A 22,083-nucleotide genomic window follows, 5' to 3' on the forward strand; every position below is an offset into this window, starting at 1 on the left:
TCAATAAACAGGCCGGAAAACGTCATAAAAAGAACAAAAAAAGTAAACAGAATGGGAAGAAGATCTCTCTTTTTCTAGGATCAGTCCGTATGGCAGTATTGGCTTTTCAGTTTAAAAAATATGAGATTTTCCGTTTCAGAATGAAAATGAAGCTTTGGTGCAGTCGCATTCGTAAGTTTCGTATGTTTGCTCACAAAAAAAAAATCTACAAGAAATACGTGTTTAAGAACAGTAGGACTACTGTAGGACTACTGTTCTTAAACACGTATTTCTTGTAGAATTTAATTTTTTTGTAAGGTGTGGACGTTTATAAGGTTATAGCAGTGCGATTATTAAAATGTGTGAATTATCAAGCAAAACTAATAACAATTTTTTTATTTGTTTTATTTATTAAGTCACGGTGAGACATTTGTTATTATTTTTGCTTAATAATTCACACATTTCAATACTCTTTCAAGTGGTATTATCATACTGTGTATATTTCAATTGTACCACAATGTAGGAGGATACGTACTGTTTTATTTGGCGATAATGAGGTGCATTGCGCACTGCCTTAATCCTTATGTTGTTAGATTTCGATTCTGCTGTGCGTGGGTATTTGCGGCTATGTGGTGACACACAAACTATTTATGTATAGTCTAAAATTCGGCACAGTGTCGGAAAACGGCCTAGCTAACTATAAACAACAGATTTGCTCATGAAGTCATGTACCAAAGGTTTATAGGGTAGTGAAGTAAATGGAAAACAGGCCTAGTCTCATTTTGTATAATCATATTTATTTAAAAACATTAGTATAAAGAGTTTGTGATAAGGCATTATACCCCAGCATTTCTGATAAACAGAAGTGTATAAATTGATACATTGACGTGCATATACTCATCAAATGATGGCGAGTTTTTGGAGAAAAAATGCAGCAGATTCGTTCACTTTTAATCAATCGTCGAACAATCTATCTAATCACTGCAAATCCTTGTGTGTAAAACAAACAGAAAATGCCTTTGTGAAAGAAAAAGATGGCGACGGCGGGGGTCTGCTGCAAAAGCAGTCATGAAGAAATGCAATAAATTCCTTGTTGTTTTATGAAAATTTACAACTTTGTGATAGAACTTTATGAGTGCCTGGGTCCTGGGATTGGCCGAGGATGGTCATGTGGATGGGTAACCGTGAACATGAACTTTTTATGATTTCCCAAGTGGTTATATTGCAGCATTCTTTTGGCCACTGCACCTTATGAAGCTTCGCTGTGTTCTTTAAAGGTTCTTGTTTCATTAATTGTGTATTTTGGCATGCAAACTGCACATATGCAGTTCAAATCGGCTCCTCTGCCTCATTCTATTGAGAAGCGAAACCAGCCTCCTCTGTGCTATGCTAACGTAGCCGACTATGATTGGGATTTCCGTTGCGATGGAGAGTATGACTGAGATCTGGACACGCAGTATGGTCTCATCTAATTTTTCATACGGGGATCCGACTCCCGTTGACTAATGTGACCGAAACGGATTGAAGCTACGGCTCTGCTGTCATCGTCACTGCTTCGCGCTAATGGCGGGAGCGGGTAGGGCAGCTGGACTTCCCCAGCACGAGCAACGGCGAGAGGCTCTCTTCACTGTCCCGGCGCTGGGTGACGAATTATCAACAAAGGTAAGGCGCTCTGTAATCCCTTGCAAAAAAGCTATTTAAGCTAATTCAAACCCTTGCTATTTGTCCTTGTGTGCTTTAGGGTCCGCGTGGTTTCTTAGTAAACGTTTTCCTTTTTTTGTTTCCATTAAAATGCAACATACACATGCTTTTAAAGAGATACTTAACAATGAGTTAAGGCATTGTTACGGCTTTTGCATGCTTTGATATACAAATGAAAGCCTTGCTTGTATTTTGCTCTGTTGTTGTGGGATGAATAGAGCGGTCCGAGATGCTGTGATATGGTTTGATAGACCGGCTTTGTTACCAATCAGATTGTAGCTCTTTCCTGGATCACTTACTACGTGGAATGCTTAATCAAGTCACACGAGGCAATGCGCCATTCTTACGCAGTACTAAGCGTGGATACAATGCAAAACAGGTTACTAAGGTTAAAAATACATGTGGTATTAACTTAAGCCCCTTAATAGAATTCATGAGTTAATGCCTAATAAATAGACGTGTGTGGGTTCTTTTCTCAGTTCTACAGCCGGGCATATAATACACATTGAAGGTCCTTATGCTGCCACAAACACTTGTACGATTGGCATGTACCATTTATTTGTTCAGATTGCCTGTTTCAGACATTGTGGGGTGACAATTTCAACTAAACCCGAAAATATGACTATGGTGATAATTAGGGTACTCCAATTTCTATTGACAACATACCTGTTTTTCTTAAAACTGTGCACTTAGGGTGCACACAAAGATATCAGTGTTTTGAACAAAAAATACATAAACAGAGGAATACACACACATCCATCTGCAAATAAATAATACTGGATACATCGAAGTACCGTTAAAATATTTGAGCATAGCAGTGAATGGTCAAGATATTTGACTGCGTGGTCATTGAAGGTATCTGCCCGTGGCTGGTGAGAATTAGCCCTTGACGCAGCTTTCGTAGCTCGCCCTTTTTTCTCGTTGTTTGGTGCCATCTAGCGTCTGTTTTGCTCAGTGACAGCATGCTTTCTTATGCCTTGCAGTTCAGATAGCTTGTTATTGCGACGTGTATGCGCGAGCGCCGCTGTGTGTGCGAGGGAGAAAGAGCTATAGACATGGTTTATGGCAGTGTGCATTTGTTTGTCGCTCTGTGTGTGCGTGTGTTTCCTTGAGTGAGTGTGACCTGATATTTTATAGCAGGGTGTGTGAGTGTGTGTAGGAAAAGGAGGGTGAGGTTTACAACTGTGTGTGTGAGAAGGCAAGAGAGAGAGTCTTGGTTTATGGCAGTGTGCATTTGTTTGTCGCACTATGTGTGTGTGTATGTGTTTCCTTGCGTGAGTGTGACCTGACATTTTATAGCAGTGTGAGAATGTGCACCTCTCTCTCTCTCTCTCTCTCTCTCTCTCTCTCTCTCTCTCTTTCTCCGCGTCTTTGAGTGTGTTCTGTTTAATTAGCCTGTTTATTACACCAAGAACGCGTCTACGCTCGACTGTGCTTCCGTTTATCTAAATGTTATTTCTTTTTCTGTCTTGCCGCGTCGCCCACCACTCCTGCCACGCACACACGTAATATGCGAAAGTCGACACAACGTCTTTAAAATAAACGAATTAAAGCGCGCGCTGCACCGGAGGCGCAGATAACAGTTGAAGCTGGGAGGGGTACAGGCTTGCTCAGCCTGATGGCAGTGAAACGTAAAAGAATGCAGAGGCTGTAAATTCTCGAAGCTGTTGTTGCCGCCTTTGAAGTGTCTGCATTCGGGGGAGATTTGTGGCGCTCGCCCAGAAAACCCAAGCCTTAAGGTACGATATCCCTTCATGACACTTCTCCTCTTGAAACCTTTCTACACGTCAGCAGATGACCGTTCCAAGGTTATTGCATTCTGCGGCGAATGAAGCGCGTCGAGGCCCAAGTGCTACCCGACCTGCGTGCTCACTCACCGGAACTTTAACCCTATTTAATACACACAAAAATAGATACACACACACACACGCACACACACACACACACACACACACACACACACACACACACACACACATTAACTGTATTTTTACCCGTGTAGTGTCCATGTTTAAGCTGTGGCTCCCATATAGCTAGTTTTGCCATACTTAGAGCAAAAACAAGCAGAAATAGCCAGATAGAGTGGCAGGGGGAGGGTGCGCTCCGAGTGTGTGCGAGGCCCGCAGTCAATCTGGATAGTGTGCTGCTCTCGTCGAAGCACTTGGTGGGCTTACACACTTAAAGTAATCACTGGCAAACATTTAGCCGTTAGCCAAAGGAGAGGACTCTCTGTGACATTAAAAGTAGACAGTTTAACGTTAAAGTACTTGTTTTATTTACAGTAATAAATAAACAAAATACACGACATACAATGACATACCACATTAAAACCGTCTCCAAATTTGTCTGTGTGGTGCATTTTACAATACAATAGATATCATACAATTAATTATGATTAATTTTATGTAGGGCGCCTCCTGACAGAATATTGGCAAAGCGATATATACGCTTATTTAAACCAATGAAATTAAGAGAAATAAGTTTGCATGGCTAAAGCCAAAGACCTCTATTTTGTAAGATATTTTAAAATGTATATATTTTGTAAAGTTTGAGGCACGTAAATAACTATTTTTTCCAAATGTTTTCACAATATTGGGTTCTAAATGAAGTTGCCGTCTGTTCCACCACAGATTAAAAACAACTATTAATCTTATACAATACCTTTTTTTTCACATACATTTTGTAGTGTGAGTAGTTTGGCTCTTTTTATTTGTCAGTAACACTCTCATTAAATCATTTTCTTGCTTTGTAGCTCCTTTTGAATTTAGCACCACATACAATAAACACTAAGTGAAAGTGAATAAACTTTTTTTTACGGAATATTACATAGATTAAATAGTGTCTATTTTATAACGATGCTGTCGTCAGCACATTTATTTAAAATCAAAAGGACATCATAATGTTAAATCACTTTATTAGTCTTATATTAAAGTGGTATAAGATTTTGTCAAACGTAAGTACGATTTTCAAACATAAAATGTACATACAATATAAATGTAAACATGAAAGTTTCTTTCATACAAATCAACGTCTCGTCAATGGCCAGCGACCACACCAGGCGCGTGGAAGTATTATTTGATCAATTTTAATGTAGCATGTATTCATAACGGTGCTACATTTAAGCTGTATTCATTTTACGTTTATGAGCCTAGCCAACAGTCAAACAGACTCTCAAAATAACTTCTGAGTACAATAGTGACAAAAATGCCATCCAGCGCTATAGCATATATAGCGCTATAACATACCAGTTATAACATGAAAATCATGAACCACATTTTGTAATATCCCTTTCAAAAGCGACACACATTTTATAACAATGCAAAAGACGTCCACAATGAACAGACAAAATAACCAACAAAAAGAAGTAAATCGCTGAATATCAGATACCTATATTGGAAATAGTGTACAAAAAATCCCCAAAAATACATAGATAGGACATGAAGACATTCCATACTCACAACATATATTCAGTGCAACTGCAAAATCACAGGACTTTATAGGAAGTCACTTGACGGAAAGTAAATTATAACAAGTGTCGCTCCTTGTCCATGTCGGTGAGAAAAAATAAAACTTATTTTCCGCATTTTAAGTGACTTCACCCGTCCACAGCACAGACGTGATTTGTAGATCTGAAACAGCGTATTTCAGGGTTCCTTCCACTGCTGGCGCTCTGTGAATGTGTGATGAGATTGTGTCGGCTCGTTCACTCGTCGGCCCGAGTAAAATAAAGTCTGTAAGAAAAATTTTTAAATAAAAATAAATTACATTACTTTACATATACGTTATATTTACAGTAACATTAGTCGTGGTCTGTCACAGTACGTCAAGTGCTGTAAAGCGCGTAAAGTCGTTTTGGTAAAGAATGGTTAAAAAAATGGCTCAACAGCTATCACTCATTAATAATGAACAAAGCCTTTTGCCGAGCAGGGTTTCCCCTTGATTTATCTTACAAGTGAATACACAATAGATGCTTCCCGTTCACAAAAAGTCGAGCAATGCGAAAGGAAACGCAGCATCCTCGTCATACCAAAAGGAAACTGAAATGAAAGTAAGATGCACGCAACCCCCTCTCTAGAGCCATCTTTAAAAACATCCACTTGTTGGGGCACAAATGGTTTATTGGTCGTGGAGCGACAGGACACCAACCACTATAACTGTACTGCTTAATGCAAAACACACGCACGCCCGACATGCGTGCAAAAAAGTCTACAGACGCTGAGAAATAGGATTGACATTTGCTGGTGCTCACAGGTTATTCAATTTTTAATCTGTCATGTATAACAAAAGGCCAGAAAGCATGTTCAGTAACTATATGAGTCATTTTAATGTAGCACTGTAAGAGTCTAGATTGTAATTGGAACAATACCGTGTAAAATATATCTAGTTTGCAGTGTATGATTAAATGTCACATTACGATTACATATTGCGCATTTAGTACATTTATAAAATGTACTAAGCGAATCTTTGAAAATAAAAGAGGACTAGTACTTCTACAACCTGTTGCCAATAAGTGGACTTGTGAGAGTACTTAAGCTGCTCGCTGACTAGTGCACTATTTAGTTATATTACAGTTATTACAGGTATATTACAACACACAGTTGAAAAATAGGGCCAGAATAATTCTGAAACAATGGTGCTTGGAAATTTAACCGCTTTTATTTGTTGGCTTATTTGCTGGCCACCTTCTTCTATGAATCAGACCATAATCTACTGTATATGGGCACACCTCAGTCAAAACAGCGGAGGAGGGAACGTGTCGGTGTATTCAATTTAGCGTTTTGAAAGTCCTATGTGATTCGCATTAAGCAATCTCATTGGAAGGGAGAAGGGCTGACAAAAATACAGCTTTCTGCTTTGCTCTGGGGTCCCCCGGCGCATGCAATCACAGACCCCCCCCCCCCCCCCCCCCCCAAGGGTGCTATTTTGCAGGCATGGCCGCTTGCGATTGGTCAATGGCTGGTCAGATGGTATGGTTTCCCTCTGTCCCGCACTGGCACATAGCCACCCAGTAACCCCCCCCCCTCAACTAAAACCCAATCTCCGATAAACTACTAATAGCTAAACCACTTGGACTATAAAACACAACAAATCATAAACCAAGGAAAAGAGCCGTGCCCTCCCAATGAGTTCCTATTTTGTAAACTCAACTTTCCCTGTGACTCTGCCCGGAGGACAGGAGTCGTTCTTGGGACAGATACCCTTATACTCCTCCGGATACACAGACCCTTTACGACACTATCCCAGTGCTGGTTATGGAGCTAGCAGTGTCCAGGAGAAGGCGTACCCCTCTTCCTTTTACCAGAACGGTGCTTACGGCAGGGCGAGCGCCGCCGGTGCCTGCGATTACGCGACGGCCAGCTTCTACAGGGAAAAGGACCCCGCTTGTGCTCTTTCCAGCATAGAGGACCACTCCCTCGTTCTCAGTCAGGACCACCGTAAAACAGACTGCACAGGGCAGGCGGGGAAAAGCATCTACACCGAAGGTGACGAGCAAAAGCCGACAGCACCGGTTTACCCTTGGATGCAACGAATGAACTCGTGCAACGGTAAGCTTTACGCTGTCAGCGTCTGTCTCCCTTTCTGCTCTTTTTTATTTTTGGGCGCATTGTTGATACGCAGAACTCAGGCGTGTTAGGTGACTTACTGCCCGACTGTGCAATGCCGGAAGCTCATACAGTGTAAATACTCTCCCCACCGTGGTATCACCCTGAAACCAGAGAGCACACACACATGCCACCCGTGCTATCTATTGTATGATGGCATGTTTGTATTCACAACCCACTGTTGATAAGGAATAATGTAGTTTTAATGTTACTATACTTACATTTAAATTGCGGATTAACCACATGTCTTGCAATACCAAGGCAGATGTTTTTTCAGTCCGTGTCTCGTGCAATAAAAAATATTCCGAGCCATATTTAAAATTATGTTGCCAAAAGGAAGGCAAAGTAAAAATCCCGCTTACATGCTGTGGAATATTCTAAGCTATGTCTTGTCCGTTGCTTTGTAATTCTTACGGAGGATACGGTTTCCATGTTTTCCATTGCTGCCTTAAAAGTCTATTTGTTTTTTGCTACATGTCCAAATTTAAGGATTTCATCGACAGCCACATTCCTACTCAATAGCATAAAAATATCTAAAATATCTAAAATATCTAAAAACGGTGTATTTACATAAAGAACAGACGTTTTATTTGATAGGTTAAAATACACCAGCTTGCACAACTGTGCAGCAAAAAGAAAACATGGCACTCAGTTTTCCGCTAAGATTATGGTTTTCCATAGTTTTGAACTTTGAGTCAAATGTGAATAACGATGTCCAGTCTCCAAAGTTATGACGCAGAAAGCATTTTGGGTCAAAACTCACATGAGGCATACGCCTTGCAAGTTAGGCTGCTGCCCTCAAGCTATTTTCCTCGAATGCATTTGTCATTGTAATATACACGCTTTCCGTGTTAATGTTTGACTTTCTTTTCCACCCTTTTCCCTTTTTACGGACAGGGACCTTCGGAAACCCTGGACGGAGGGGTCGCCAGACGTACACCCGTTACCAGACGTTAGAGTTGGAGAAAGAGTTCCATTTTAACAGGTATCTTACCCGGAGGCGCCGTATTGAGATTGCACACGCATTGTGCCTGACAGAACGCCAGATCAAGATCTGGTTTCAAAATCGCCGCATGAAGTGGAAAAAAGAGAACAAACTGATCAACTCTTCACAAACCAGTGGGGAGGAAGAAGATGAGAAGAGGACTGAATAAAATTGTGAAAACAAGAAAAAGAAAAATGGCATAGAAGGCATAAGACACACCTCAAATTATCATCAGAAACGAACTCTCCTTATGTACATAGATTCGCGCCGGTGAAGTTGTGTTGATAAATTCGTTGTCGCATTCCACTTATTGTCATTTTATCATCATTATGTTTTCATTGTGTCTAATTAATGTGGTTGTGTGCGCGCATATCCTGTCTTAGTATTTGGTCTTACACTTGTGATGGCCATGTTTAACGAAGCTATTTGAAATGTTATATTCGTGTTCATATTTAAAGTATGTGAAAATAAAAAGGAAATGCTAATTGTACGAAAAACGCTTTTTATTTCCCAGAGTGATGTAGAAAATGTTTAAAGTGTTTAATGAAAAATGGAACTTGAGCTCTCATATATGCCCCAAACTAGCCAGGGAAATTAACGTTTATAACTATGAATTTTATACGTCGTTTGTATTTCATGTTAATTTTATCAAGTGGAAAAAAAACGCTGAATAAACTAATAACATATTCCACCTGCTATCCAGTTTTGTAATAAGGAGTGTTGTTTTATAAATACGCTACATTTGTAAGGCACTTACTTCTACTACAAGAGATGACAACGTAATTGCTTTAAGCCTATAGCATACTAGTAGTTTACTGGTCCAGGAATCCATCCACAACTTTAAATAGTAGATTGCATTGATTCTGCAAAAGGCGCCACTTCTCAAGAACACCACTTTACCATGTGTTCTCACTGCTTCAGCGCCAGACAGTGACTTGCAGGGGACAGATACCCCCACACACAAAAAAACAGGGAAATCAGGGAAATGGTTTGAGACTGAAAAGCAAAGTGACCAAAAGCTGGATTGCAAAATGCCCCTTAGAAAGTGAAAGGAAGGGGGCAGTGGTCTTAAGTAGATGACCAAAGGAGAAAGCTGACCTGTCCGCGGCGTGCACTCACCCAGAGCCGGTCAAAAGCCTTGAAGCTTGAGCCACTTAGTAATCTTCTCAGGTAAGGTGGCTAACTGAAAATGCAAAACCGCACCAGGTTTAGACACTAACATCACATAATGAAAAATAAATACGTTGTAGATTGTCAGCACCCACCGTAACACTTCACATCTTTAACACACTAAGTGCTAGCATCTAGATAAAACCCATGTGCTCAAACAAGTTTCGCAAGCTCTACAAACCCTGCAAAAAGTGCATTTTGAACATTGCCAGAACTGAATAGCAGGTTTCTAATTGTCCATTTTGTATCACTCTTTTCTATTTTTTTCCTCAATCCATAATGTTATGCTTCTGTGACCACTCTCGGGGATATTTTAACTGCACTTTTCAGGATTAGATGTAAACACAGATATATGGTACAACGGTGCATTGCATATCATGATGCAGATACATGAAATAATTTGTGTCTTTATGTCAACAAACCATATGTCAGGGCGAGCCATCTAGCACAGCCCCACATTCTTTATGGGTTCAGTCCATAAATGTTCCTATGCATACACGCGGAAAGGTACCGCGGTATAAACATATAACTGTTTTTTTAAATAATAAAAAAAAGTTTGAAAGAAACTGCTTATAGTATACTGGGGTAAATTTTTCTTCTTCTTCTTCTTCTTCTTCTTCTTCTTCTTTTTTCTTACAATATATATAAATATATATGATGAACAGGTGAGCAAAGTCATTTAAATTATGATTATATATATATGCATTTTGTTGACCAGTCGTAAATTCTCACTGATGACTTCAAGAGGTAATACATGTTCTATGGTTACAAATGATGACGAGACGAGTTTTTGTATATATATATATATATATATATATATATATATATATATATATATATATATATATATATATATACGGATTTAATTACAAAGAAAATTCATTGTTTCTAAACCGCATCATGTCCACAACGTCAGATATGCAGGATATTTACTCAAATGGGACTTTTTATTTTCGCCGTATAGAGAATAAAATGGGTAGAGGACTTCTAAAATGTCTTCCCTGTGCTATAAATTACTTCCCCAGTAGGTGACGCTGTCTGCTCACACGCAGCATATCCGTGCCATGGGAGGCACACGTTGACTCGAGCCTAACGACTCCCCGTCTCGTCATCATTTGTAACCATAGAGCATGAATTACCTCTTGAAGTCATCAGTGAGAATTTACGACTGGTCAACAAAAGCACGTGATTCCCAAACGCACCCCCACCCCCATATTTGGCCGCATACATAGCAAAAACGAAGTACAGTGCATTGCTATAATTCATTAATACATCATAAATCGTGAAGCACAGCGTTATAACGACCAAGATCTACAAATCAAGCCCTCTAAAACAACCTAAATGAGCTCTTACTTTGTAAACTCGTTCTCAGGGCGCTACCCAAATGGCCCCGACTATCAGTTACTAAATTATGGAACTAGCAGCAGCGCTATGAACGCCTCGTACAGGGACTCCGGCACCATGCATTCGGGCTCTTACGGCTACAACTACAATGGGATGGACCTAAGCGTCAATCGTTCAACCAACACGGGCCATTTTGGGGCGGTTGGGGACAACTCCCGGGGCTTCCAGTCTCCAGCCCCGGAGACGCGATTCCGGCAGCCGTCAAGCTGCTCTCTCGCGTCCCCGGAGTCGCTGCCTTGCACCAACAGTGAGAGCCTGGGACCCAAAGGCTCTTCGCCCCCCTCCGACCAAAGCGCCTCTGCCGCGAGTAGTAACCTCACCAACAGCACACATTTCACAGAAATCGACGAGGCCAGCGCTTCATCCGAGACCGAGGAAGGCTCCCACAGAGCGACCAACCCAGCTCCCCGGACGCAACAGAAGCAAGAGTCTACGGCAACCTCCACCACCTCGGCAACTACGGATGGCCAAGCACCACAGATATTCCCCTGGATGCGGAAACTACATATTAGCCATGGTATTCTTTACGCTTCTTTGCTGTTAGCGAAATTGCATTGTCTCATTTGAGTTTCTGTGCTGTTTGTAAAACTACACCGGAATTAGTCTTTATTTTAGATTTAAGTGCCATAAATCTTTGAAGTCCGGAGCCTCACAAACTGTAGGAGAGAAAGGTGGAAAAGAGGGCAGTAACGCATGAAGGCTTAGAAGTTGTTGTTTCTTTAAAAAAGTTCTGCTTTATGGCGTGTGGGAATGTTATTATTTAGGGGGGAGACGAGAGGCAATAAAAGTGAGAAAGGCGAGAAAGAGAAAAGGTGGGAAAAGTTAAGGAAGGAAAACGTTGGGGAAAGGGGGCATTAGTGAAAATCGAAAGAGAAGGTTAAGCGTTCTACATGAAATAAAATATATGTATTTATAATTAATGTTTAAAATTTGAAACTGATTAAGAACACAAGACTGATTGAGAGGCATATGTGCACTGTACCATTTGGCAACTGCACTGTACGCATTCAGTCATAAATCATCAGAAGACATTGGTATTTGTGTATTTGTTATTTTCCAAACTGCAAAAATGTGTTGGGAAACTGCTGTGTTAATGCTGTGTTGCGCAATTCTTGCTAATATTTTATTCACTTTTTCATTTCATTCATGCCATTCAGATATGACTGGACCAGACGGCAAAAGGGCCCGAACTGCCTATACCCGCTATCAGACGCTAGAGCTGGAAAAAGAGTTCCATTTCAATAGGTATCTCACCCGGAGGAGGAGGATAGAGATAGCACATGCTCTATGCCTCTCAGAACGACAGATTAAGATCTGGTTTCAAAATCGGCGGATGAAATGGAAAAAGGACAATAAGTTGAAGAGCATGAGCCTGGCTACCGCAGGTAGCGCTTTCCAGCCATAGTGGTACCGCAAATCATACTCTAAGTGTTGTGCAAATGAAATCAGCAGGAAAAAATAGATGAAAATAGATTTCCATACACTATACAGAGTACTGTAAAAAGCGGCACCTTTCGGCATGATGTTCGATGTTTTAGGCAACTTTAAATTATACTGTGGTACTGCTAAAAATTAAAAGGAGATTAGTGTGCATAGGCTGTTCTTTTAATACTATGGGTGTTACTCAGAGGGAAAAAATAAAACGGAAAAAATATACAAAATGCCGCCTGTTGTCCTTGTTATGAATATTGTTTGTGCCACGTGCTATGTTAATGCTTTCTTGAGAGTTAGCATGTAAGCTCTTAAATGTTATAACTTATTTACTACCTATAAACGTATATACCTTTGAGTTTACAGCTTAGAGAAGCCTCTGCCCAAATATGAAGTGAAGCTCTAGTTTAGTGGTGACTGCAGTAAGTTCAGCAGGAGCCTTAATGTGTTTCATGGTCCAATATGTTTAACGTCATTGTCTAGATTATCTCATCGGACTTTTGTCATGTTTTTTAAATTTTTCCATTTTTTTTTTATTTTGGAAAAAAAATAAATGTTGTAAATAGTCCTCACTAGATTTCAGTCATGCGTGTGTATAGTTATATTCGAAATATGTAATTGTATATTACTGGATCATGTTTATGTTCCCTTCAGAAACGTTGTACATATTGAACATTTTTATTGTGACCAGTTGGCTATTTGTAGTAGGCAGAGTGAATGGCAAACGTGTGTGGAAAGCGACAAATGCTAATGTCATGTCGAACTGCCTGTAAGCATTTTGCCAATGAGCTTTTTGTATTTGTTTGTAGCTTAACTTGAAGTAAAAAAAATAAAGTTCCTCATATTCAGATCAAACACTTCGGGAGTTGTGTTTCTGTTTACTATACCTGCCATTCTGTGGGTTTTAACGGATATATACAATTGCTTTACCTGAACATACTATACAGTAATCAACTACCGATCAATCATAACACATTCAAATAATATGTCTGAAACTCAATAGAATAGAAGGCCTTCTGCAGCCAAACATTAAGACAGTGACTTGGTACAGTGTATTGTTCTAAACTTTGCATGTCGTGCGAACTTACTCACCTTTAACGAATATAACATTCAACACAAAATACACGCAACACTTTAAACAAATCCCAGAGCTGCTTTAGATTTGATATACTCTCAATAAACAAGTACTAAACTTTTAAACTTACCACGAATGCCCAACCGTTTCGCTACCTCTAAGGCGACTTTTGAGTGGAGGTCCTAAAAGAGAACCAGCTGCCCGCAGTGCTGACCGGCTTGCCTTTTGCAATTTAGCTTTTGCCTTTGACCAAACTATACCAAAAGTAGCTATGACATTTACATGTCAAACGGATGAGCGTTTTATCTTGAAGTTAGATCGTAAAAATCGCACAGGCCACTGACAGATACCCCTTACTGGCTCTCAAAAGTCACGTGGGGTCCATAAAGTTAGTTTTATGGTTTTGGGGAGTTGACAATGTACTATATATTTCACATTGTAGAATGCAAGTGACGGTTTAACTGCTTCGAAGGGATTCTAAAGGGTCAGTAGTGAGGGGAAGAGCGCACTAGTAGGCCAGTACCCTGCCCGTGTCTGGTCCATTCACTGTCTCTCTGGTTCTACCCATTTGGAGGCGGATATAAGGATAGTGGACCGTGCGCACTCACAGTAAGTTTAAGCCTACATTGGTAGATGATCTGAGGAGAGGTGGGAAGTAGAGGAGGGGACCATCTCTTCTCGTTGTGTCAATCATTTTGTCTATTGTTGAAGAGTAGCAATTAGATATGAAATTATTTTTTTTCTGAATTCTTTCTATGGAAAATGTTGACGCACTTCGAAAGCATGCACTACTTGCGTGAAATTGAATGCCTTGTTGTTACAAACAATGTCAAAAACGACAATGCACTCTTCTATTCTAATTTTACGTTACTGAATATTAAATGTATGTTAGTAAGTGTTGGAAACATTTGCTTTGGCGTGATGGAAAGGGCTCCAAAATATTTAAAGTCCGTGTGGTCGCCGAATGACGAAAATCTACATTACCGAGTTATGGGTGTAAGTAAGAATTCACGATGTGTCTAATCAATTTTGTGATCAATTAAACCAATTACCTGCAATAGTCTTTATGTATTTATGTCACATGGCCTTGCTCACATTTTATCGTTTAAGACTTGGTATTAGTCTTCACAATCAAGAGTTGTGATGTGTGTGTGTTTCTCTCAGTCTCTCTCTCTTGTTTTCACACACACACACACACACACACAGACACACACACACACACACACACAGCATGACAATATAGCTCCCCCAGTTCTACAAGCAAATCTTTGTTCCTTCCCCGCCCATGTATTTTCCAAAAAGGAAACGCCTAAATAATACACAGTGGCAGCGACCTTTCAAGAAAAGACAAGTATAGTGATAGCAATAGTAATATTCTGAAATATTTGGTTATGTAAATAGTTTTTTGAAAAATACTAGACTTTTTCAGAAGAATTGAGTAGAAGAATTATCTTGTATATACTGTATATATACTAAAAGTGTATGTTTTCAGACAGCATATCGTTAAATTACACTCAGTGTGGTGCGAAAGGCTGCCATTTTTAAAACTATTCTCTCGGTAGCTATGGCAAAACTAAAAGGATACTACTGTCATCAATGGTCAAGAGCGCAAACTGCCTCCCAAGTCCAGCGTTATCTGATTGATCTCAAAGTAAAAAAAAAAGTAATTTACATAATGACTTCAACATAATATCCAAGGCTATTTAGCATGTTTAGTTTTCTGTTTAGGTCGTAAGCTATAGCAACCTATTTTTTTTGTGTCAGCACAACTAGATGAAGAAAACTGGCAAACATACTCTTATTAGATTATGTTGGAGTGTTAAAATTTAACACTGACAGTGCTAATTTAACATTAGCAGTGTTGATTTAATACTGGCAAATTTACTGTGTACACTAGGGAATTATTTTACATTTTCATATACATTTAAAGCATGCTTTAAATTGTTTAAATCTATCTAAATTGGGCTAAGTCGTTCTGTCAGTGATATGAAATGGACATGCTTTAGTCTCGTCAGTTGACGTATTTTCCGATACGCGCGAATATGTTTTATATATGTCTTAAATACATATATTATTGGACTTTTCCAAATAAACGAGCGAATGTTTTACATCCTGAGTTTTACAACCTAACACTCTGCTTTCAGTTTGTGCAAGTGGTTTTATTGCTCTCCGTTTGTCCTTTGGCGTGTGTGTGTGTGTGTGTGTGTGTTAGAGAGAGAGAGAGAGAGAGAGAGAGAGAGAGAGAGAGAGAGAGAGAGAAAGAGTGAGGAAGTCTCAGGCCGTAAACAGGAAGGCAAACTTCTGGTCGCATGTACAAGTCGAGGTTTTCCTTTTCGTTTTGATCCACCTTCTAAACGATATGTAAAACTTCAAAATTCCGCTAAACACCCCTAAATCCTTCATGTTAAAAAAACTGCATAGAGGAGACTTAGCAGTGTTGTTTGTATGAACTGGTAAGTAACCAGGCGACTGGGCCTTAGTTTTGGGGTCAGAGAAATTAGGCATGTGGAACACATTGTGACACAAACTTACAGGATCAAAAAGGACAGAGTAGGTTTGTGAATAGATTCAAGAAATGGAAAAACATGAATCTTGTTATGCTACGATTGAACGTTTCATGTGTATACACGTTTTAGGCAACAAACTAGCTTGTCTTGCTTCTATTATTTTTGTTGTTGTGTAGGATCCATTATGAATCTTTTGTATCCCTCGTGTAAATAAATAAACCAAATTTGAAGCCCAGACCTTCGATATTTTATAGTAAAAACACAGTTATACTAATTAGTAAACAATTGTATTGCTGTAAAGTTTTTCTTGTAGGTTTCAGGTCACCTCCTCACTACAAATGTTGTGTGTGGGTGCAAGGCTTAGCTATATCGACGCAGCGATTCTGAACGTTTAAATTGCCATTTTAACAGCCTAATGCGTTTTGCATATTGATAGGGGCAATCTACGAGCGTATCTCATCCATAATGCATGAGGACAGGATCATCCAGAGGTCAGCAGACAAGCGCTGCTGCGAGGGCGCAGGCGCGAAACAATACAGCTTGTCCATCATACACAATTACACCATGTTTATCCTCGAGAAGAGGGAAGGTTGATGGAATGTTTTTATTTACTTATGTTTTCCTCTTCCTCCTCCTTCACTGTATCCGACTTGTGATGGGATAAAGGAGTCGGGGAGCCTAATCAAAACATCCCAAAAATTAAATGAGATGGTTAGCTGCGTGTGGCTTTATTTGTTTTTGGTTGCTTGCTGTTGAGGCAATAAGTCACAATAAGATGTAAATTTGGTATTTTCGTAGTCACTACCGAATTAACTAGTTAATTATTTAATTAATTACTTTCCCCCATACAGTTCCACCGAGATAGAGCGAGAGAGAGAGAGAGAGAGAGAGGTAGAAGTATTAGTATACAATTCCCATGTTGTTCATTTTTGTTTAAATCCTGAATTTGGATGTGTTATTAAAGATAACATTTTACTTTCGTCTCCACGGGAAATGGACCTCCTGTTTGTTGTTTGAGCTGTGTACAGATTTTCTTTGGTGCAACGCTCCTCTATGGCCAGCAGAGCCCGCTTTAGACCAACTTCACAGCGATGGGACCTTATTTCAGTGCAGCCGATGATGGAATTGGGAAACAACCGTTTTAAATGATCAGTATTGTAACTATACCAGAATCTATAGTCTTTACACCTCGATGTCCGGTAGTAAATGCGATAAAACGAACATAAAAGATTGTAAATTAAGCGCTAGTTTAAAATGGCGACCGGAATTTCGCGCAACCTCTTGTGCAGCCCCTTGTTGAAAATCAGGAAGCAAGCAAAACGGCAGGCTACTTATATAAATCAGCTCTCTCCTCAAATAGGTTTAATCCTCTGGAGCGACTGAACGTGAATTTTGTATCTTGAGACTGAAAAGAGAGTGCGTGGGGTCAGAAAGTTGAGGGGTCAAAAGTTTACGCGGTGCGTGACTGGACTGTCGGCTTTCGGCTGTGCGCTAGACCAATTGCTGGATGTCAATGGCAAAATAGTAGAGGGAGAGAAGGAGAAAAAGGAGGAGGGAAAATGGGGGGGGGGGGTCGAGGTAGTGAGGGGTTGCAGACTGTCTCATGCGGAAAAATGAGAGAAATGATATTAAGAGCCGGTTAGCTTTGGGGGCCGTCCTTCAAGCAACCCCCCGCGAAAAAAGTGAGACGGGCGAAAGAAAGAAAAACCCAAGCTTGGGATAAACGGCACACTTACCATGTGGATCCCTTTTAAACTTTTGTTTTTTGGCTTTGTTACAGAAATGAAAAGGCCTCATTGTGAAAGGCGGTATCTGTGATATTAATTAGTCCTGATATTCATATTTCAACGGATTGCACATTATTATTATTATTATTATTAGTAGTAGTAGTAGTAAAAATAATAAAATAATAATAATAGTAGTAGTAGTAGTAATAGTAGTAGTAGTTATATTATTATTACTAACTTGGCAGTCAGCGTGAATGTTGTAGTAGTAAGCTTGAATGGTTTTGGACATAGGGGTATGATCCTGGTCGCTGCTTTTGTGGTTTGATGGTATCAGCAAAATAAAATTCATCCTCAATTTACTACAATATATAAATAATACCTTCCCAGAGAGTAGAGTCAGACTAACAATGTTTTCTCTCACAAAGGTTGAACGAATTAATATTATTTTTTATGATTATTTATGATTATATTATTTATTTATTTATGTAAATATAAATACATAAATAATACTTAAAATAATAAAATGATACTGTTTAAATACTAATATTGTACTAATACTAATACTATTTAAATACTAATAGTGCACTAATACTAATACTAATATTGTACTGGTTTTGTTTACGAATGTTAAACACGTCTGTGAATGTCATACCATGCAGGATGATATTATGACCGGGGTAATTTCGTTTACATGCGGTAAACAAAAAGACTTGAAAGGGACGCCAATTTCCCCTGGTGTGGGAAACACCATTAGCAATAGACTGATTTAATTGAAAGTAGAACACTGGAAATTGATAATTCGGTAAATAAATAATTGCGTTACAAGAATAAATATTAGAACAAATGGTAGTTTCTCGGGATGATAGAATTTCATCCGGATTGGTATTTTGAAAAACAAAGTGCATAAGTGGTGAATAATTGTATTAGAAAGCAGGTCCCCGTTGGAGTTCACGCAGAGTTCATCGAATTAATTCCATTCCATCGTAACATGCGCCGTTGCTTGGCAGGGATATGGCGTGCATCATATATTTTTTTGAGTTTACACATATACAGAAATGAGTAGTTACTGAGATGTGTTATGAAATATATAATAGGCATATAATATATATGATGTTAAGGGGTGTTAACATATTGCACTTGTGCTGAAATTATTAATTTTGTGAGACCGTTGAGTAGAGTACAAAGGATTAAGTTCAGTGTCTGAATTTTCCGTATTTTGACGTAGTGCATATACTTTATATCTTACATGTACTAGATTGTCGACCCACTGTGAATTCTAATGTTATATCTAATTACAATCAATGTTTTTCGTTTTGTGTTGCCAGAATAAGCTGTAAATATTATTTTTTATTATTATTTATGTCTTTCCACAAAAAAATACAGGTTTACTTTCAAGTATAGTGTGTTGTGGTTTCTATGAGACGCTCCTGTAGTTTTATAAACGCAACAAGAAAATAAAAAAAATGCTCTGTGGTTGAACTGATTTGTGGGTTTCAAAAGGCTTTTAGAATGACCCCCCTCTACAGCCCAAGCCATTTTTCTTCAAAGTAATGACCTGGGCACAATTCAATATGAGCGCGCAAACTGTGCATGCATTACTATAGAACTTGCGAGTGGGAGAGACCCGCAGAAGGGGTGAACCGCAGGTCAGCGCGTCTAACAAATATTAAAATGTACTGGGACTTGTGACACGCCTCGCTGTTTAACAAAGACTGCCAAAGTGCGAGATTAATACGAAAACTTGAGAGTCCACAACAAAATGCCTGAAAGCGTCCAATGGTATTGTAGTGTTCACAACGGCGCAAGACTAACGTGCATTTTATTTTTAGCTGTTTTACAAGGCAGTAGGCTGCATCATGCGGGGAATCCCCCTTCTTGTCGCCAAGAAGAGGGGTTAAAGAGACACTGGGGAACGGATAGGACTCGTTTAAGCGTACAAGGTTGCTATCTCAGTGGTTTATTTTAGAATTCACTTCTTTCGCTAGTGGTGCTTTTGAGATGTTATTTTGAGATGGTCTTGGATCGCTTTTAATGTCTGCCTGGCCATTGTCGCCGAGAAAAACTGGGAGAAGCTCGAGGGACCGCGGAAATGAGAGGGAGTTGCACGTACAAAGGTATCACGGCGAGGTCACGGGCTAAACCTGTGGCGTTAGAGAAAGGAGGAAAGGGGGGTTAGGCGGAGGGGCTTGCGGTATGGTCGTAACATCAAGAAAAGCTTTGGACTAGCGGTCCCGTTTGCGTCGGTGAACGGCGAAAGGCAAGCGAGAGGACTCGTAAGGAGAGAACTCGAGTTTCAACGCGCGAAGGCGAAAAGTAAGTAAAGAAATTGGCCATTCATTTACATATCGCCGAGCTCCCTTCTGCAGGTGCTTTGGTTGGGCGGACCACGTGCTTTTTGCGCACTGTTGAGTGGAAGTGCCCCCTCCTTTCATAACGGAGTTATGAGTTAGATTTCGAATTCTACGAAGTCGCACTGTTGCGTGTGTTTTTTTTATATGGTGAATATTTACCTTGGCTGTAGTGACCGAGCCAGGGTTTTGAATGCCTGTGGGTGTACACATTAACCCTATAATGAGGCAGATGGCTCGAGGTCCCTATGCTTTTCAGGGGAGATGGCTCATGGGGGTGAAGGCGAGGTCGGGGACTTCAGGGGGTGAAAGGGTTAGAGTGGACAGCGAGGATGAACTTTCTCCTTTTTATTCTATAAATATATACGGTTGTTATAGTACGGATTGCAATACGGTAGCTATGTACAATGTTCAGTGTTTACCACTAATATTTTTCCAGTGTACTGTTCACAAATATGCCATTAATGATAATACCATTGGTTCGTTATTTATCACTACAGAAATGCAATCAACGTGAATTAGAAAAGACGTGAAAAAAGTAGTAAAAAAACGAAGGGGCCTATATAAAAAAGATCAGTAATTACCAAACGCTAGGGGTGCTAAAGATTTCTCTTATTACGTTGCATGTTTTTACTTTTATTTAAATTTAGAATAATAAAATGAAATTTCGATTTTCGAGCAATTGTTTAAGATATATGTAGATATAAAGAGTTTCTAAGCCATTTTCTTAGCCCTTTTTTTCTTTTCCTTACTCTTTTATCTACCCTTTTCACCTAATTGTCCAACAAAGGAGGCTCAATAACTCAGAACAAAGACTCGTGCGCAGGCTTTTGTGATCACAGGGTGTCAACAAACGGGTCACGATAAAAATTATAAAAATATTAAAAAAACGAAATTAAGTATTTCTAGGAACGAAAATAGAACAGTTTTCAAATGAGTGATATTATAAAGACAACAACTGCAGCAAAAGGCGTACAAGTTACTAAAATATAAATCAAATAAATCTCTGACAGAAATTATAAGTATTAAAGTTTCAGAAGGATAAGAAATTAATATTAAGTTCATATCATTTTTTGTGAGCGCTTCAATATTTTGGAATAGTTACGCATAATCTGATAATTCCTAATAATCTAAGAAAATATGAGATATATTTTTTATTTATTTATTTTGTTTTTTGTTTAAAATGCACTTAATCACACTTGTAGTGTAGTGGCACCAAAATGCTCCTAACCTTTGCAACGACACTGATTTGAAATTTCAGATTCTGACATTTCTGATCTCGTAGCATCTGATAACATATATATATATATATATATATATATATATATATATATATATATATATATATACATAGTTTCAATTTTTTGTGTTTTGTTATTTAAATATGACGTTTATGTGTTTTTTTTTTTTATTTGAACTGTCGAATATTTTATGCGCTTTTTCGTGCTTAATATGCCATGCGTTTTTGTGTTCAATCGTTCAAATCGCGGTTTTAGAATAGTCTTACCTAATTTTGTGTTGTCCATAATAAAGCAGGGTTTTAAACTAGGGTTTAAAACGAAATAGTGGACTAAGTGCTAGATGCGAGGGAACATTTGTTAAAGAAGTCATAAAATGTTTGCATGGTGTTGATAAGTGTGAATGTGAGAGAAGCGAGTGTCGTTTTCATCTGTGCATATTTTATTGTTTTATACCCCTCATCACCCTTTGACTGCTGTTTGTAGTCTTTAAACAATGTTGACCTGCCATAAAACCCACGTTTTATTTTCAGTTGCTGCTTTCTTTGACCTTTCAGAAATCTCACACTCCTTCCTCACACTCAAAGTCCTTGCTTTCCCGTGATTTGTGTTAGGAGTTGTTAGTTTACTGTGAGGTGAAACATATAGATATGTGGAAACAACTTTATCTTGTTTTCAGTCTCAGCCATTTTCTGTTGTGTTATCTTCAAGAAATAAAGTTTCATTTGAATAGAAAAACTTTGTGTCTTGTTTAGGAATTAATTTCTTGACGTCTGTGTTTGGGAGTTTAAAGACTTATGAGACACAAGAGATTCGTGAGCGACCCCCATTTTAAGTGCAGTAAACGGAAATAAATGTGTAAGATTGTAAGAAAAAGTCGAATTTTTCTTATGCACATTTAGCAATATTTGCCAA

The 22,083-nt window shown here is 39.0% G+C and overlaps 3 protein-coding genes across 6 annotated transcripts in view; all 3 read left to right on the forward strand.

Moving 5' to 3' along the window:
* Positions 1 to 1,250: 1,250 nt before the first annotated feature.
* The window catches only part of hoxb3a (homeobox B3a), a 49,425-nt gene continuing 28,592 nt past the window's right edge, over positions 1,251 to 22,083 (forward strand). For 2 of the 3 annotated variants that reach the window (XM_072694159.1, XM_072694160.1), the window contains exon 1: positions 1,251 to 1,641. The gene's annotated coding sequence lies outside the window, so the exon portion shown is untranslated. Of the gene's footprint in view, positions 1,642 to 19,741; positions 19,896 to 22,083 lie in introns of those variants that run through there. The other variant, XM_072694161.1, reaches the window with a different exon arrangement.
* On the forward strand, positions 4,507 to 10,866 carry hoxb6a (homeobox B6a). 2 transcript variants are annotated; one of them, XM_072694166.1, is made up of 3 exons: positions 4,507 to 7,226; positions 8,181 to 8,268; positions 10,811 to 10,866. In XM_072694166.1, exons 1-3 carry the CDS (start codon positions 6,803 to 6,805, stop codon positions 10,857 to 10,859), a joined length of 561 nt encoding a protein of 186 aa, XP_072550267.1. In that variant the 5' UTR covers positions 4,507 to 6,802; the 3' UTR covers positions 10,860 to 10,866. The 2 variants fall into 2 exon arrangements, with proteins under 2 accessions (XP_072550267.1, XP_072550266.1); XM_072694165.1 differs by lacking the exon at positions 10,811 to 10,866 and having other exon boundaries at positions 4,538 to 7,226; positions 8,181 to 8,967.
* Positions 10,635 to 13,122, forward strand: hoxb5a (homeobox B5a). The gene is made up of 2 exons (XM_072694163.1): positions 10,635 to 11,359; positions 12,000 to 13,122. The coding sequence occupies exons 1-2, from the start codon at positions 10,780 to 10,782 to the stop codon at positions 12,245 to 12,247; spliced, it is 828 nt and encodes a 275-aa protein (XP_072550264.1). The 5' UTR covers positions 10,635 to 10,779; the 3' UTR covers positions 12,248 to 13,122.

This window comes from Salminus brasiliensis, chromosome 12, assembly GCF_030463535.1.
Source record: "Salminus brasiliensis chromosome 12, fSalBra1.hap2, whole genome shotgun sequence".
In the NCBI taxonomy this organism is placed as follows: Eukaryota; Metazoa; Chordata; class Actinopteri; order Characiformes; family Bryconidae; genus Salminus; species Salminus brasiliensis.

Bases quoted from the DNA above. Each gene is read 5' to 3' on its own strand.
- hoxb6a (XM_072694165.1), top strand. From the start codon at position 6,803: ATGAGTTCCTATTTTGTAAACTCAACTTTCCCTGTGACTCTGCCCGGA. The intron at 7,227-8,180 runs GTAAGCTTTACG...TTTTACGGACAG, and splicing joins ACGAATGAACTCGTGCAACG to GGACCTTCGGAAACCCTGGA.
- hoxb5a (XM_072694163.1), top strand. From the start codon at position 10,780: ATGAGCTCTTACTTTGTAAACTCGTTCTCAGGGCGCTACCCAAATGGC. The intron at 11,360-11,999 runs GTATTCTTTACG...CATGCCATTCAG, and splicing joins GAAACTACATATTAGCCATG to ATATGACTGGACCAGACGGC.